At 43.4% G+C, this 16,010-nt stretch overlaps 1 protein-coding gene across 3 annotated transcripts in view; it reads left to right on the top strand.

Moving 5' to 3' along the window:
* Window positions 1-475: 475 nt before the first annotated feature.
* shc1 (SHC (Src homology 2 domain containing) transforming protein 1) overlaps window positions 476-16,010 on the top strand; it is a 22,582-nt gene continuing 7,047 nt past the window's right edge. The window contains exons 1-8 of one of the 3 annotated variants that reach the window (XM_040117138.1): window positions 476-711; window positions 4,367-4,410; window positions 11,661-11,825; window positions 12,051-12,121; window positions 12,585-12,648; window positions 13,662-13,781; window positions 15,162-15,215; window positions 15,591-15,642. In XM_040117138.1, the coding sequence (XP_039973072.1) occupies window positions 4,399-4,410; window positions 11,661-11,825; window positions 12,051-12,121; window positions 12,585-12,648; window positions 13,662-13,781; window positions 15,162-15,215; window positions 15,591-15,642 (538 nt within the window). In that variant the 5' untranslated portion in view covers window positions 476-711; window positions 4,367-4,398. Of the gene's footprint in view, window positions 712-4,366; window positions 4,411-9,998; window positions 11,826-12,050; window positions 12,122-12,584; window positions 12,649-13,661; window positions 13,782-15,161; window positions 15,216-15,590; window positions 15,643-16,010 lie in introns of those variants that run through there. The other 2 variants (XM_040117139.1, XM_040117136.1) reach the window with 2 other exon arrangements.

Below are 16,010 nucleotides of genomic sequence, written 5' to 3'. Positions count from 1 at the left end.
ATGAATATATATCCTGCTGTATGCTTTACAATTGGCCCCATATTGAAAAATATAAATAACGCGTAACATCATAATAAATGAATATGTAGCACATACATCCTATAACATTATTTATGGAATACTACAGGAGATTTCTTTAAAAAACAATTATAATGACGTAGATATTGAGGTGGTGATGAAACAGAAGGGATTTTCCTCATGGAAAAATACAAGGAATTGTAGTCTTGTGTTGCTTAAGGACGAAAACGAAACTGTATTTACTGCATATTGTATTTACTTAAGGTATGCTGTGTCGTAAATTGGGTTATGCTTGCGATTCGGGATATTTACTTTTGCGCAATCTGCACTGAATGGGCCAGGTGCAAACAGGGCCAAACCCCTAACGCGCACACACACACACACGCGCACACACACACACACACACACACACACATAGGATCCGCGGCCAGATGACGTTGCCAGTTGTTCACGGAAGTGGCTTCTGTCGTGATCGCGGAGGGGGGAGGCAGGGGGAGGAGGAAGGGAAGGAAAGGGAGAGGAAAGGAGAAGTTTAGGCTCAAATCGTATGAAGTTAATCAAAAGTGTAAGGCGGATTTAAAAAAAAAAAAACATCGACCCTTTGTCCTGTTAGATGAAATCAAGCTGAAGTTTGTGCAGCAACTGCTTGGTGGGCAGGAAGGACAACTCGAGAGAAAGGGAGGAAGAGAGCTGGTAAGTTGCTCGTTAAAGTTGACCATACTTTTACGGGGCACGGTCTGGACTGTTCGCTGCTGTGCCTCAATGTACCGCGGCTGCTGGACGGGTCAAAAAGTTTGGAGAAACACTTCACTTACTATCTTTGTGGTTCCCCCAGGGAAGCATTGTTCTGCCCGTGTACAGTCGTGTGTCTGTGTTAAATTAAGACGGCACACTGTAGCGTAGCGTATCGGGTTACTGTTGCTCATGATCAGACTGGGCTGTGGACACTTTAGACAAATGTTTAACTTGTGTTCGCTCTTGCGCTGTCAGACGCTTTTTTGTTTAGTGTTTGGTTTTTTTTTTTGGAGCCCGGCGTATAAATAGCTGCCAGTTGAGCAACATTGCAGAACTGCAGTCATTTCAAGCGCTGTAGTTAGTTTAAAGTAGCCCGTGAAGATGAGTCAACTGAGTGGCCCCAAGATTAGGGCTCTTTCGGCAAATCGGTCGAATGGGTTTCAGCAAATGAATACGTATCTAAAATGCCTTTCAGTCATTTACCCGATGAGGAACAGCTGTTTTGAAAATCACTGTTTGAGACACTTTCGTGCAAAAATGTCAAACATTTGCCCGGTTGCCGTCTTCTCCAATGTGAAGATTTTCTCCTTTTCTCTGTTTTAGCACAATATGTGTGTATTTGGGACTGTTGGTCAGACTAAACAAGTGATTCAATTTGTTATCTTTGAGAATCATTATGTTGACATAATGATAAATTACGAAAAAAAATATTTGCAAAGATAATAATCATTAGTTGCAGCCCTAAACTGAGTTTTTATTACCAAGGTCTATACAGAAAAAGGGCTCCTGGTAGTGTCCGGGGTCAAGCTAAATCTCTTCAGGTTATAGAAAATCATCTGTGAGATAAACTATAGAGCCTGTCAGTGCAATCGCACAGTGAACGTGCTATTTTTTTGGTATCCATGGAGACCGATCAGCAAAATACACCTCAGATGTGTTGAAACAGGGTCACTGTGACAAGAGTTAAAGTTCACCATGAACGAGTGAAGGACAGACAGACTATTATGGAAACAGACTTAAAGGTATGTGGGATGATTGAGGCGACTGAAAGCAGTGGGCTCAGTGCTTCTTATCAGGGTCAGCCACACCGCTCAGACCAGCAGCCCCTGACATGATCGTATATGGTGGAAGTTATCTGTGCTAATGAAATGGAGGGGAAGAGAAGGCCCGATCAACAACTGATCTGGGAAATAGTAGATTCAGACACGTCAAGAGCCAGACAAATAGGACACGTGCACCTACACGCACATACACACATACACTGGGGAAAAAAACAACACAAATGGAAGGACAGCCCGAGATACAATCTGTCAGTCAAAGCGGAGCATCTCGGCCACTCTATCACAGCATTGGCACAATCCAAAATCCACTTGATTAAAATTGGTTCTGTCCACTTCCGCTCAAACCATATCAGTCCCCAGTGAAAGCTTTAGTCCTGATTGACGGCATAGCGTGACACTTGTGACTGTTACAGCTTCACTTTGACAGGTGTGTGTGCTTGTGCACATAGCCACTCACTCACCCCCAGACGTACACACAGCCACTTCAGAAATAAGCCTTGGTGTTTCCAAGCAGTGAATGTTAGTGCTGATATTAGCCTTGAGTAAGGCTTGCGATTCTTGAAACTTTTGTATCGATAAAACACAGTGGTGAGTTACTAAGCTGCTGTGAACATGTCGAGACTGTTGACAGAAAATAATGCACTTTTGTGTGGGTGTCTGTCCATGTGAGGATGTGTTTGTCTGTGTCTTTGTGTCTGATGTGTGTACTAGATCTGTCTTTCTGCCGGTGTAGGGCTATGTTTGTCTGTGTGTCTGTTTCTGGTGTGCATGTGTGTGTGTGTGTGTGTGTGTGTTTGTGTGTGTCGGAGTTTGTTTTCGAGGTCATAGCTTGTGGTCGTCCGTCTCTTCCTCTACACAAAGGGACCGAGTCTCGGCTGTGTTTCCTCCTGTGCTGCTTGGGTCGAGTGCAACAGGGCTCAGTGTTCAGTGCTCTATGTGAACCACAATTTGATTTAAGTCCTGAGTGATGTCAAAAATGAAAAGTGAGTGTAGTTTGGGTGTAATTTACAAAAAATGAACTTAAGACAAACTGTAATGACTGTCAATGACTTGTATATTTGGATTTTGTATCAGCTGGCCCTGATTGTTACTTTGGCTTAGACATATACAGTATATTCATATGAATCTACTGTGTCATGTAGTCAAAGCTGAGAAATGTCTCTATGTCTTTATCATGGTAAATCTGTCCTTGTGCAGAAAACTGAGATTGCATTATCAGACGTCACCTCTTTTTGCAGCTCAGAGGTCCTCCAAACTTCTCTGTTAAGGGAAACCAACTTTTTAGATTGGACAGTTTTGATACTCGATGCTATGGACACATTTGAGTTGGTACTCATAGCATACATTACTCGACAAGTAAGGTGAAGAAGTAACACTGTCAATGACAAATAAACTGTTACAGCAAGGAGAAAGTTGTATCTGGACAGAGGCAGTGGGTGGCAGCAGGAAGGGAATGATGGAAGGAGATAGTGATGTAGGAGTGTGGTTAGAGGGGGTGGTGGAGGGGGCTTGGCAAGACCCAAAATAGCCAGCTCACATGTTTGCTGTGTGTGTGGTGAGCTATGAAACCAGCAAAAAGGCCTTCTGCTAAATGCCTGGTAAATCTAATGTTCATCCCCACCCCTAATTTTTTTCAAATTTTATGGTCATTTTACTGTCTGCGAGTATGTGTGTGTTTGCATGTCTCTTCCAATCAGAGAGGATTTCCCTTGTGATTTACGTTCCGTCCCGCTGTTCCCTCTGCAGTCATCGTCTTCATCATTGCCTTTCTTGTCTCAATAATGTGAACTGATGTTAGACAGAATCTCAGGCTAGCAATAGTCCAGTAAGGAAAAGGTCAGTCACTAGGCCCGTTGACTCATCTACGCTCATTTTTTGGTTTAGTGTACGTAAAGGGGGTGAGTAAGGTGGCTAAAATCATATTACACACACACACACACACACACACACACACACACACACACACACAGAGAAACAAACAGAGACACACGCAGACATATAGTATAAGAGCAGACACCACATGTGGCCCTGCAGCGTGTGCATTAGATCCAGAGCTCTGTCTTGGCCCGTCTCTGACTGTTTCATCTAATAAATACTGACTAGCTGGAGCTTCCACAGGGAATTATTCCATCTACTGCATACACAGAAACAAAAGCACAATTGCTAATTCGTGCTGGGCAAGCCAAGACACAAACATCCTACACATGCGACCCGTTCAGTTAATTCTTTTCATTCCACAGAGTGTGTTTCAACATGCACACTGGATTATTGCCTTTCTCGTATCACTCTTGTTCTTTCTTTCTCTCACTTTCCGTTACTTTCCTCCAACCAGTCTCTCTCTATCTCTGTTTTATGTCCATGTTGTGTTTCTGTGCTTGATCAACTGGGCTGTTTATATCGAGGAGGTCCCATGACCCTCTCCACAGTTGATCCTGGGAGCAAAGCATGCTGGGAGTCAAATAGCTGCAAGGAGCAAGCTGTGATTGGCTCCTTGAGTTTTGTGTGTCTTTTGTGTGTGTATCGTGTGCTGATGTGCACTTTGGTGTTTTTAGGGTTACAGATTCACAGCAGCCTGTGTTGGCCGATGGAATATATGGTAAGAGATCCAAATGATACAACGAGCTAATCAAAAACACAACGTGACACAATGGCAAAGGGGTTGCTTCTTCTTACGACAATGTAACGTCAATGTGATAATGGTATTTAGACATTGATGAGAGGTTTAAAGAGTAGAAATAATCATTTGGGCTATTACTCTTCAGGAGGCTTAAAATTTGGTCTTGCATTTAATGAACTGTAAATCTGGGGCTGCATGGTTGCACAAAAAAATGCTCTAAATTAGTTGTCTGGATTTTATGAACACAATTGCGGGCTTTATGGGTGTAATAATTAAATAAATTCACAGTTTGATTCATTTTCAAATTTTGATTTCCAATTCATTATTATACTGTAATTCTATAACTCTTCTATAAGCTTTATTAAAATACAATGTTTGAAACTTTGAAAAAGTGGTCTTTCCTGACCCATTTAGATGGGCTTCAAAGCTGCATACAAAGCAGAAAACATGACATTTATTCAACAGATTTTTAAGTTTTATAATGAGCAATACAGTATGATACGTTATGTATATTCTTGCACCCCTATGAGTGATTTGAGAAAAGAAACTATTTTTACTGCACATTTGGTATCCTTTATCATTTAAAAGTTTTCCCCTGCAGCAGTCTAAAAGAAATATTCCAATATTCTGCAATCGTATGAAACTGGAAACGTAAGTCACAGCGGGTGATCATGCATGAGTAATTGTGCAGCCCTGTGTATGTAAACGTATTTGGATTGAGTGAGTTATTGGTTTATTACGTCCACCCAGCTAAAACTAATGCTGTCTGAAACAACAGTCCTGCAATAAATCCTATCTTCTTGATGTTTATAATGATGTATTCTTTTTGTTTTTATTTTTTTTGAAACGTTTTGGAAGTTGTAGTTTGTGGTCCTTTTTAAATTGTATTGAGTAATGTTAAAAAACTGAAAGTGATATCCTAGAAGGTAGAATTATTTGCAGGCCTGTAATATTACACTGCATTAGTTTTAGTAAGGTGTGCCTAATAAACTGGCAACTGAGTGTGATCCCTAGTTTTTATAATATAAATTATTCACCGACTAAATTTACATAAAAATCTTAAAGAAAACAAGAATATCTTTCTGTCAACTCTATGTTGCCACATTGTGTCATGTGTTTTACTGGTTACAGGCGTGGTGCAGGCTCTGGGTGGAGGGCGCTCTCTCTCTTCACCGATCACGATCATAAAGTTCACATCACTGTGTTGTGTATGGTGACAGATATTATCGTGAATGATATTCTAGTTCTCAGCAGTTCTCTGATTTTGATCCTTCACATGCCTGGACTTCTCGACTACGTGATGTTGGTTCAGTGGTCATACATAGTACTGCAGGGACTCTTATGTTTGGGGTGTCATTTGAGGACTCCTTGCTATGCACTCCACTGTGTTCCTGTGGCTCTCTATGGGTGGTTTCCTGTGCTTTCCGCAACATTGCATTCTCATCAGATACGCTTGAATGTCTTGACCAATCTCTGGAATCTCCACTTTCTGTCTGCTTCTACAGAATCACTCAGTTGGTATTGTGTTTTCCTGGCATTAACCTGCCCTTAGTCATGCTGTAACATAGGGAATATTTATTATGTGAATGCCAGTCTTTTTTCTTTCTTTTTCTAATTTGTCCACTATCATCAGAGTTGTATAGAGTGACCTCATGTCCCACTCTGTACAGCACACAGGGGGAGGGTGAACCCGTGTCCCCTGTCTGTCTCCATCCTCCCTCTCTATCTCTATCTTCTCTCCCCCTTTCACTCTGTTTCTCAGGTTACCAAACATGAATAAGGGAGGAGCCTTGAATAGCCAACAGGAACAACCCTTCCTCCCTACACACATACAGACATACTGTCTACCCCCCCCCCCCCCCCCCCACACACACACTTCCACATCTCCATCTCCCCGTAGTGTGTGCATTAATGTGCAGGAGCGCAGCATCTTGCTGTGCATGCACATGTACACTGCGAAGTGAATGAGGCTGCAGAGAGGAGGTGGGGGGAAGGGGAGGAAACAGGAAGGAGGTAGGATGGGAGAAAAAGAGGTGGGGAGGGCAGAGTCAGCAGCCGCAAGTGTGCGTGTGCGTGTGTGTGTGTGTGAAAGAGAGAGAGAGAGAGAGAGAGTGAGAGAGAGACACATTAAGAGAGAAAATGGGAGGCAGCATCACCCACCCAGACGGGGAGGAGGGGAGGACAGACAGCATGCTCGTCCCTCTAACAGACAGAGGTGGAAGGAAAGTGGGAATGAGAGACAGACGTGAGGGGAGAAGAGGAGCACAATGAAGGAGTGCCATTGTCCATCCTGGCAGCACTGCCATTTCACCATCTGCTGAAAGAGAGAGAGAGACAGAGGAGGGAAGAGAAGAGGAGGAAGCCAAACGGAGGAGAGAGGATAGATGGAGAGGAGCTGCCGGCAGTGACTTTGTGAATTAGTCGAGCGGAAGAGCGGATCAGAGGAGAAGCACGTTTTTCAGGGAGTGGACGGACAGAGAGCCAGAAAGAGGAAGGAGAGGACAAATGACCGGACTGACAGTCTGTGGCTGTTTAAACATTAATGTGGTTCTGATGTGAATATGGAGACCAGCTTTAGAATAATCACCATGGATTATCAACTGTATGCTCTTTAAACCAAAAAAGGAACTATTTATGTTTTGCCATTCATGAAAAAAAAGAAATAACTTTTATGGAAATAGATTAGACTCATTTTATACAGAACAAATTGAATTACTTTTTTTATTTGTGTAATTATAGACTCTCTTTGTGACTTCTGGTTTTCTAATCTCTATGAGCATAGTATCTACTCTGCAGGATGTTATACAATCATTATCTTCGGTAGCTGCTGCAAAGAATAATCAGGTTGTTTTTATGCAAGTTTTCTAAACATAAGTGTTGTCCTATAGAAGTAAATGGTTAATGTAGTTGTTGTTTATACTGTTATTAGAAAGGTCATTATTGTGTTTTGAAATAATATCAGACATACAGTTTTACATTCTTTAGTTGGAGTCAGTGCATGCAGCCGCCATGGGATGTCAACATTGATTGGGTTTCATGGCTGGCGCGACGCTGGTCAAACTTTGATCATTTCCTGAAACCTATTGATCTTTCTAGGAGTCTGTAGTTTTCCCTCCAGTTGGATGAAGAAAAAAAAAAGCTCTAATGAGGAGCCTTTGATGCAGCAACTAATTATTGTCGTTTGATTTGACTAAGCAGTTATCTCTTTGTCTGAAGATTTCTGCTGTTGTAGGGTATTCTCAGTATATATCATCCGCAAGCATCTCTTTTAATGTCTGTTGCCATAGCAACGGGTGGCAGCTGCAGACAGTACAAGATGTAAAGTTGTTTTTTTTTGTATTTTAAAACTGGTGCTGTTCCATTAGGTAATTATATATATTTAGTAGATAAGAAGCAGAAGACCTGATTAGACCCTGGTTGTGTGCGGTTTTTAGAGTTTCTTTCTTGGACAGTATTTTGGTTTTTTTTTTCGGTACTAGGCGGTCTTTGTCTGTGCGGAGTTCGGGAGTCTCTGAGAATCAGGGTTGTTTCAGGTCGCCTGTCTCCCCCTCCCCATTCTATGTGTTCGTCTCGTGCGAATCAGCTCAGTCCTGTTTCTCCTGATCTCACCTTTATCAATGGCAGTTACTATCTTCATCAGTCAAGCTGATGTGCCATTATCAGGAATGTCTGGATAAATTATCTTACTGGTTTCACTTGTACATATCACTCTGTGCAGCTGCTTGGCCTCCAGGCCACCAATCACTGATCATTAGGTTTGCTATATCTGTGACAATCTGTTCCTTTTACTGTCTGTGTGTAGGTGACTCAGGATTTTTCCTCATGTAGAGGGTCATCTCCTCTGCTGTCACCTGACCTACACTGTGTTCTCTGCACTAAAACATCCTCAGGCAGGACGAGGGTTAACTTTGCTCATAGAGCATTTCAGCGCCCCTGCTTATGAGAATACACCTGGAATTTCCTGTCTAGCATTAAAGAGTCCATTTATATTGGATCTTTTGCCTTTTTTAAGTGCTATTCCTCTCTGTGGAATAATTTCTGGTAATTTCTAATTTATTAAGGGTGTTACAGACTAATTTGTTTGTTCTGCATGCTCTTTGATTGTCCAGATAATGGGTGTCTTTTGTGACTTTTCCAGCCATACTTCTTTACAGCTTTCTGGAGATCATCCCAGCCCTTCTGGCAGTACGTGCGTGTGACTGGATTCTCCATGGTGCTTTTCGGCCAAGACCAGATGGATGACTAGCTAGATTTGCTAGACAATCCCTCTGTGGTGCTAGACTGTTGTAGGCGACTGTTCCTTTGTCATGCATCCAGCACCCACTACAAGCTGGTGCACCGTACTTCAGACACAGTTAATTTATGAAATGTTGGTGTGTGGAAAAATGTCCTTTTTTGCGTGGCATCACTGAAACATTGGTGCCAAACTTAGAACTTTGTGTAAGTGTTTTAGGCAAGGTTTGTGTAAATCTTGCTCTGCTTTGAGTGAGTAAAGGTCAACAGATTGTGAATATGACTAGTGCCTCAGCATTACTGAGGTGTAGGCCAGCCAGCTTGCTACAGGATTGTGGGTGTAGCCTTACCTCCTACTGAGGTCAAACTGCTACAGACTGTTTTGTTTGTGGGACTTTGGGTTGCGAGAGACTGTTAATGTAAACAAAATGTTGTTTGCCTTCTAGGTTGGACTATGCAGACCACGAGATGTTACCTGGTGTCTGTTCTGTTTTTAGTAGCGCTGAGAGCTAACGTCCATCTTGATAAGCCCTGCCTTAGATAAGAAAGGAAAGGGATCCAGAGTATAACACTTGGCTTGTTTATATCATATTGGGCTGTGTCAACGCTGTTCTCTCAGGTAACTGACCATAATCTTGGCTTGTTATTTGAACTAGGTGGTAAAAAAGTAACAGGTTAAGAGCAGTTGTGCATAGAGAGATCAGCATATCAATAGAGTGTGGTTTTAATTGAGCATTTCCAGCCGGGTGACTGAGTTCATGTTCAGCTCTGACGAGCCTCCAGCACCATTCAGGGAACCCTGGGTTGGGGGTTCAAACCTGACCAATCAGGTCTCATTACCATCACAACAAGCCCACTGGTACTCGTCATCAGCCAATGACCTACATTCTCCAGTGTTACATCACCACCGTGCTACTGCAGTGTGTGTCACTGTACCAGACACAGACAACATCTCAGACTCAAACTACCACTATCTAATGGTGCTCCACAGAAAAAACAACAAACATCATAACCAAGGTGGCCAGTTTTAGGGAACACACTTGAACCGAGGCAGCCTCACTTGTTTTAGCCATATCAGGAACTAAGTCAGGAACGGGCCCGACTCTGCTGGCCCAGTCTTAAGTACTAACTTTTTTCTTTGTTTTCTACCCGTGTCTGAATAGGTGACCATGCCTAGCCTCTAGCCATCCCTAATCTTAGAGTTAGAGAAGCAGAAAGACAGCGATCACCATTAATATATTAGACAGAGGGACTGTTAAACAGGACAGCCTGGAGAACGGGCGAGCAGACGAGGGAGGGGGTAAGGGGGAGCGAGAGATTATCTGGAAGAGGAGAGAGGAAGTGGTGGCGCGGGAGAGGGCGGAGGCGTTGGAGAGACAGAGGTTGGCGGAGTACATTGTGTGGAGAAAGAGAGAGGACTTCCAGGAGAAGAGAGGAGAGAGAGAGAAGGAAGGAAAGAGTGCAGAGAAAGGGAAGGAGGCTGTGCCGGAAGTAATCTGGAAGAAGAGAGAAGAAGAGGAAGGAGACGCAGGGAGGGAGAGAGCAAGGGCCATTCACAGAGGACATGAAACCATTTGGAGAAAGAGAGAGAGAGAATAAAAAAGGAGCCTGATGCACATGAAAAGTAGGTGTTAAGGAAAGCGTGCTGCTACCAGGAATTGGAGACTAGCCATACATCAGTAAGCCTCCTCTCTCTTCTTTAGCAGTTCTGGGCTTCATTGAGCTCTGCAGGAGCTCGCAGTTGTATCGACCTACTGGAGCTGTGTATTGTATGTGTGCGTTGCTGCCGTGTGTGTGCGCGCAGCCCCCTTGCGATCCCGTCATTGGCTGCTAATAGGATTTTTATGGGCCTGTGTCGAGCAGGATAGAGCTGCCAAGGGGAGCTGCTTCACACATGCACAGATAATCTAAGAGGCATTGTGGGCAAGGAAGGTTTATACTGCCTCACACACATGTAAACACATCACGTACAAGTGTGCACCCCTCAATGCAGTTACACACACATGCAAGGGGTTGCTGAGAGATATCACTTGTGTTGATTCTCCATGGTGCTGCCGACAGCTGGATAACTGGCCTTCACTCAGAGGCTATTAAGTTGGGACAAGATACTCACAGATATCTTTTTACATTATGGCAAAAACACCAAGATGAACACTTTGTGCAGAGCTAAGACCAGGTCTTCATCAGTCCCTGGGAACACAATGAACATTGAAGCAGATTTAAAGTGAACTGATGACAACATGATCTGCGCTGGTGCACTAAAAACAAACTTTTTTTACCTGCATTCTACCATTAAATGGGACACGCCACTTCTTCTCTGCACCTTTTCTCATTCTGCTTTCATTGTGGATAAAGACGTTTTTAAAGCAGTTTGGTTTTGGCTGCCTGGTAATGAGTGGAGGACAGACAACCAGACAGATGGATGCAGCTCTTACATTGAGCAAGACAGACAGATGGCCGTGTGTCCTTTTAGGGAGAAACTTTGAATACTGAGACAAAGAGACATTGATTGAATCACTAGAGTCTGTGTGGACTTGCGCGGATATAAAAACTGACACTGCAGATTCATTATGGAGCTTGTCCCAAAAACCAAATACACCCACTTTCGGAGTGAATCGCTGAGCTCAACTGATGAAACAAACTCCAATCCATCGTCGTTCCCTCCTTCCAGTCCTGCTAGCCCGCTCACTCCCTCCCCTGGTTTACCTTCTTCTCTCTCCTCCTCATCTCTCACTCCCATCTTGCCCCCCACTTCTCCCCGCCCGGCAGAGAACAGCCCCACCACCCTCTGCTCCTTCTTCCCCAGGATGGGATCCCTTCGTCTGGGTGTCTCTGCCACTCTTCTCCCAGGACTCAAGGCCTCAAACAGAACACAGCAGCCTCAGGCTGTTGAGTCCTCTGGGGACGACAGGAGCAGCTCTAGCTCCTCCCCTCCGCTTCATCACCCTGTTCCCCCGCTAACTGCTCCTTCTCCCCCTCCCCGACCTCCTCTGCAGGACATGAACCGGCTGGGAGGGGCGTCCAGGAGGGCACGGGTGGAAGGAGGGCAGCTGGGAGGTGATGAGTGGACGCGCCATGGCTCCTTTGTCAACAAGCCCACCCGTGGCTGGCTGCACTCCGACAATGTGGTCACCACCACCGGTGTTTCCTACACTGTAAGGGTAAGTGACTGGCACACTCCCACTAACCCCTAACCAAAATACATAATTACACATCTCTTTTTCCAGTCTTTGCATACAGCATATACACCATTTTTTCACATTTTTTTAGAAACTGACGCCACTACTTTCTTCTTCTGTCGTCCGTATTGTCTTCCATCTGTCCAATGGGACTGTGATGTAGGAAATGTCTCATGCTAATGTGTTGCTTTCCTGTTTCCTGGGCAGTACATGGGTTGCGTGGAGGTGCTACAGTCAATGCGAGCGCTGGACTTCAACACCAGAACTCAGGTCACGAGGTGAGGCTACATACTGTTCATCAGTTGCTGACTTTCCATTTCTCTAACTTCAGCTCTTGTTTGTGCATGCGGAGTGAGATGGTAAAATTGTTTGGTTAGACTTTAACTCACACCACTCATCTGTCATGTTTTTCTTTCTCTGCTTGCTATCCGTTCCGCTTCCACCTCTGTGTTGCATGTGTGTGAGTGCATCTACTTGTGTGTGTGTGTGTGTGTGTGTGTGTGTGTGTGTGTGTGCGCACGCCTCTCAGACCCTAAATTAGAATGTCCTGGAATCCTGGTGGTTTCCCTCTGGTTTCCGTAGTGATGTTTGTCTCCATTGCAAAGACAAGTATTGTTGCCAGGGACGATAAATTCAATCAACCACTGCCAGATCTAATTTAATCTCCATAATTGTAAGTCCAGGAAGGTGTGAGGGTTAATGACATGCTATTGTAACTCTTGCATGTTTTTAATGTTTAAGGGAGGCAATCTCTGTGGTGTGCGAGGCAGTACCCGGAGCCAAAGGAGCCCAGCGCAGGAGAAAGGTATACACCATGCACACTAGCACACATGCTTACATTATTTATTTATACGGCTTAAGTGGGGAGCAGTGGGAAGGGTTTTCTGGATAAGAGCTAGATTTAGCTTGATTGTCCACTCTGTGGTCAGTTGGCCATTCAGTCACAGACTAACACATGGACACAAACAGATCTTGATTTAGGCTGATTGTACACTTCTGAGGTTAGCGGGCTACTCGCAGGTAATTACCAATCACTCTCTGGTTTCTCTTTCCCCTTCCTCTTGTCACAAGGGTGGCTGGAGAGGTGGAGTCGTAGCTCCTGTGGAGCCAGTGTCAAGTCAAAGAAGCACTACAGACTAGTAGACACAGCCACCAGTCTGTGTGTGTATGTGCGCAGTTACCCTGTAGAACTAAAAACATCCACCCAAACAGTACATAAAACAGGTGGCTAAATCAAGCTGCCTGCTGCAATAGCAGGGTTTGACCAAGGAACGTCTGGCAGTGCAGCATACCAGACAAAATGCAGTTATAGAATGTGAAGTAGAATAGATGTAACTAGTCCAGTCGCTCTGATTTGGCTGGACTGAGGTTAATGTGGCTGAGCATGTGCATCCTGTCTTGATGCTGCTGTTCTCACGCTGCACTCCAAATATTCCGGTGCAGACATGGGTGAAAGCCATGAGAACAGAAAGAGGATTGGAATAAACGGGCTGGCACAATAGTGCTGGCGTGGTCTGCGTGATGCTCTTGGCACAACATACAGTATGTGAACTGTCCTGTCTACTCCCCATTGGTCACAGTTGGCCTTCAAGACAGGATCGCTTACACAATTGCAGCTGTTCTTCCACTCCCACACACACAGGCATTTCCACACATACACCCACAGGCTCATGAACAGGCAGGGAGCACTCAATGGACTATTATCAAGCCTTGTTGAAGTGAAAAAAAACAAATCAAAACAAAAAAAAAACCCTGTAGGTTTCTATTTGTGTATGTTGTTTGTTTTTTACTCATGGACCGCATCCTTCTCCTTCGCAGCCCTCCTCTCGCTGTCTGACGTCCATCCTGGGGAAGAGTAACCTGCAGTTTGCTGGCATGACAATCAGCCTCACCATCTCGACCAGTAGCCTCAATCTGCTGGCCTCTGACTGCAAACAGGTTAGACTGAAGCCAGCTCCTGAAGCTGCTGTTGCATGTATTTTTCTCAAAAACTCTGTTGGTGTTTGGTAGATTTGTCCCTGATAGCCAGAGACTTCACTGTGAGTCAGAGATGCATCTGATTGTTAGAGCTCTGTTGTAGCCGGAGGTATTTTTGGTATCCTGAGTGCACTTAACCCGTGCATTTTACTGAAGTAGAGTAAACCTGAGGATCTCTCTGCTTGAGGGTTTTCCTGTGGTTTTAAGGATTTTAAAGTTCAACTTTAGAATGAAAATTTAAATGCAAATTTGAATGTTTTTATTTTTATGAACCTGATTTTATTGTAAATGTTAGACTTTTAAAGCTTGTTTCAGTGTCTAAACTTTATTATAATTATTTATCATCATTATGTGTACTAAATTAGAACTGAATTACCTGCCCACAGTTAGTTTTATGATCATTTCAGAGAATATCAACAGATGATAATCCTGTGCAAAGATGTATGCTCATTCGTCCGCCAGGGCGCTGAGCTGGAAGAAAAAATTGCAGAAAGATTCATTCAGTAGCAATTCCAAAGCACCTGGAATGTGACAGGGGATGTCACATTTCAGAGAACATGTTTTAAAAGATGCATGATAATTTGTCCCGCTGGTTTCACACTTTCATTAACGATGTTAGCTGAGATTTCATGGATGCTTGGACGATGTAAAAAAAAATTTTTTTTTTAAAATTGATTTTAACATCAACGAAATATCTTTCCAAATCAAAACCTAATTCAGTGTTTTGTTTTTGTGATTTAGTCATCAGAGCGTGGTTATGTGTTATGACCTTTTGCAGCATTCAAGGGATGCCCAGATAACTTTAGAGCTTCTCCACTTTATTTGCCTCATTTACTCTGGATGATGCACAAATCCCTCCTAACCATCATCTTCATTCCTGCATCGCCACATAGCAGGATGTGATCTTCCTCCTAGACCTCTAATGAATTAATAATTACTGAACAATGTTTACTTCTTTGGGGAAATGATATACAGTAATGCAGCGCATACACATTAACACGTAATACAAAGCAACATGGCGTGCATATACACCCATTCACAAATAAAGCCTCAGATGCAAACCACATGGAGAGCATTAGCAAGTGTTGATGCTGTCATTGATCCAACATGGGCAGCTGTTGCAGACTATTAAAAAGGTGTTCCATCCATTGTCCCTGCTAAGTTTTTATCCCTGCTGCAGTTGATGGCGCTCAATGGAGGAAAAAGCACTTTTTTCAGTAATTATTCCACATTTGTGTCTCCCTCCACATGCTTTCATCTCACTTCCCACATAGTTCACGTCACCCATGTGCTCTCCTTCTTTCTCTCTCTCTCTCACTCTCTCTTTCTTTTTCTCCACAGATTATTGCCAATCATCACATGCAGTCCATCTCCTTCGCCTCTGGAGGAGACCCAGTGAGTCAGCCAGCACTCTCTCTATCATCTCAAATCTCACACTGACCATTTTCCATATTTCTTCAGCCTGCATATCCTTCCTTCCTGTCCTCTGTTATTGTCTGTTCCTATGAATACCACTTACTCCATTGCTGCCTTGCTGGTTTGCAGTCCTTCTCCAAACCTGACCTCACTACTTCCTGTTATCTCTCTTTCAGCTCAGTGTATGTTTTTAACTTCTTTTATGATTTGAAGACTGCAGTCTTGCTTTATCTTTTGCTTCTTGGTCGTCGTCTTCTTCTTCTCAACCTTTCTATCCTAAACTTGCCCTTCACTTTTTGCCCTATTGATTTTTTTTTTCCTCTTCCCCTAACTTTCTTCCACTGTCTCCCTCAGGATACAGCTGAGTACGTAGCATATGTGGCCAAAGATCCAGTCAACCAGAGAGGTGAGCAGAAACAGCAAAATAACACCTTCACTCAGGCAGCATCTGCCAATATAATTTTTTTAAAAGTTTTTAGAGCTCTTGGTTTGACCATAATCCTCTCATGCATTGTTGCAAATCTCTCTACGTTCACCCTCACTGCATGGTGAAATGGGTTTGCGATTGCACTTTCAGAAAATAATGTAAATATAAATACAAACAAGCCATTTTATTGAAATATAAATGAATCCTATTAAAGAAATGAAATGGCTCTATTTTTTTTTATTTCCCTTTGAGTTTGACACACCAACCCAAGATATTACAGGCCCAGATGGGGTTTTTTTTTTTTTTTCAGATTATGCTTTTCTAAGCAATAATGGTGAGTGGAGGGG

Source organism: Xiphias gladius, chromosome 22, assembly GCF_016859285.1.
Source record: "Xiphias gladius isolate SHS-SW01 ecotype Sanya breed wild chromosome 22, ASM1685928v1, whole genome shotgun sequence".
In the NCBI taxonomy this organism is placed as follows: domain Eukaryota; kingdom Metazoa; phylum Chordata; class Actinopteri; order Istiophoriformes; family Xiphiidae; genus Xiphias; species Xiphias gladius.
This window is presented reverse-complemented; position numbering and strand designations above follow the sequence as displayed.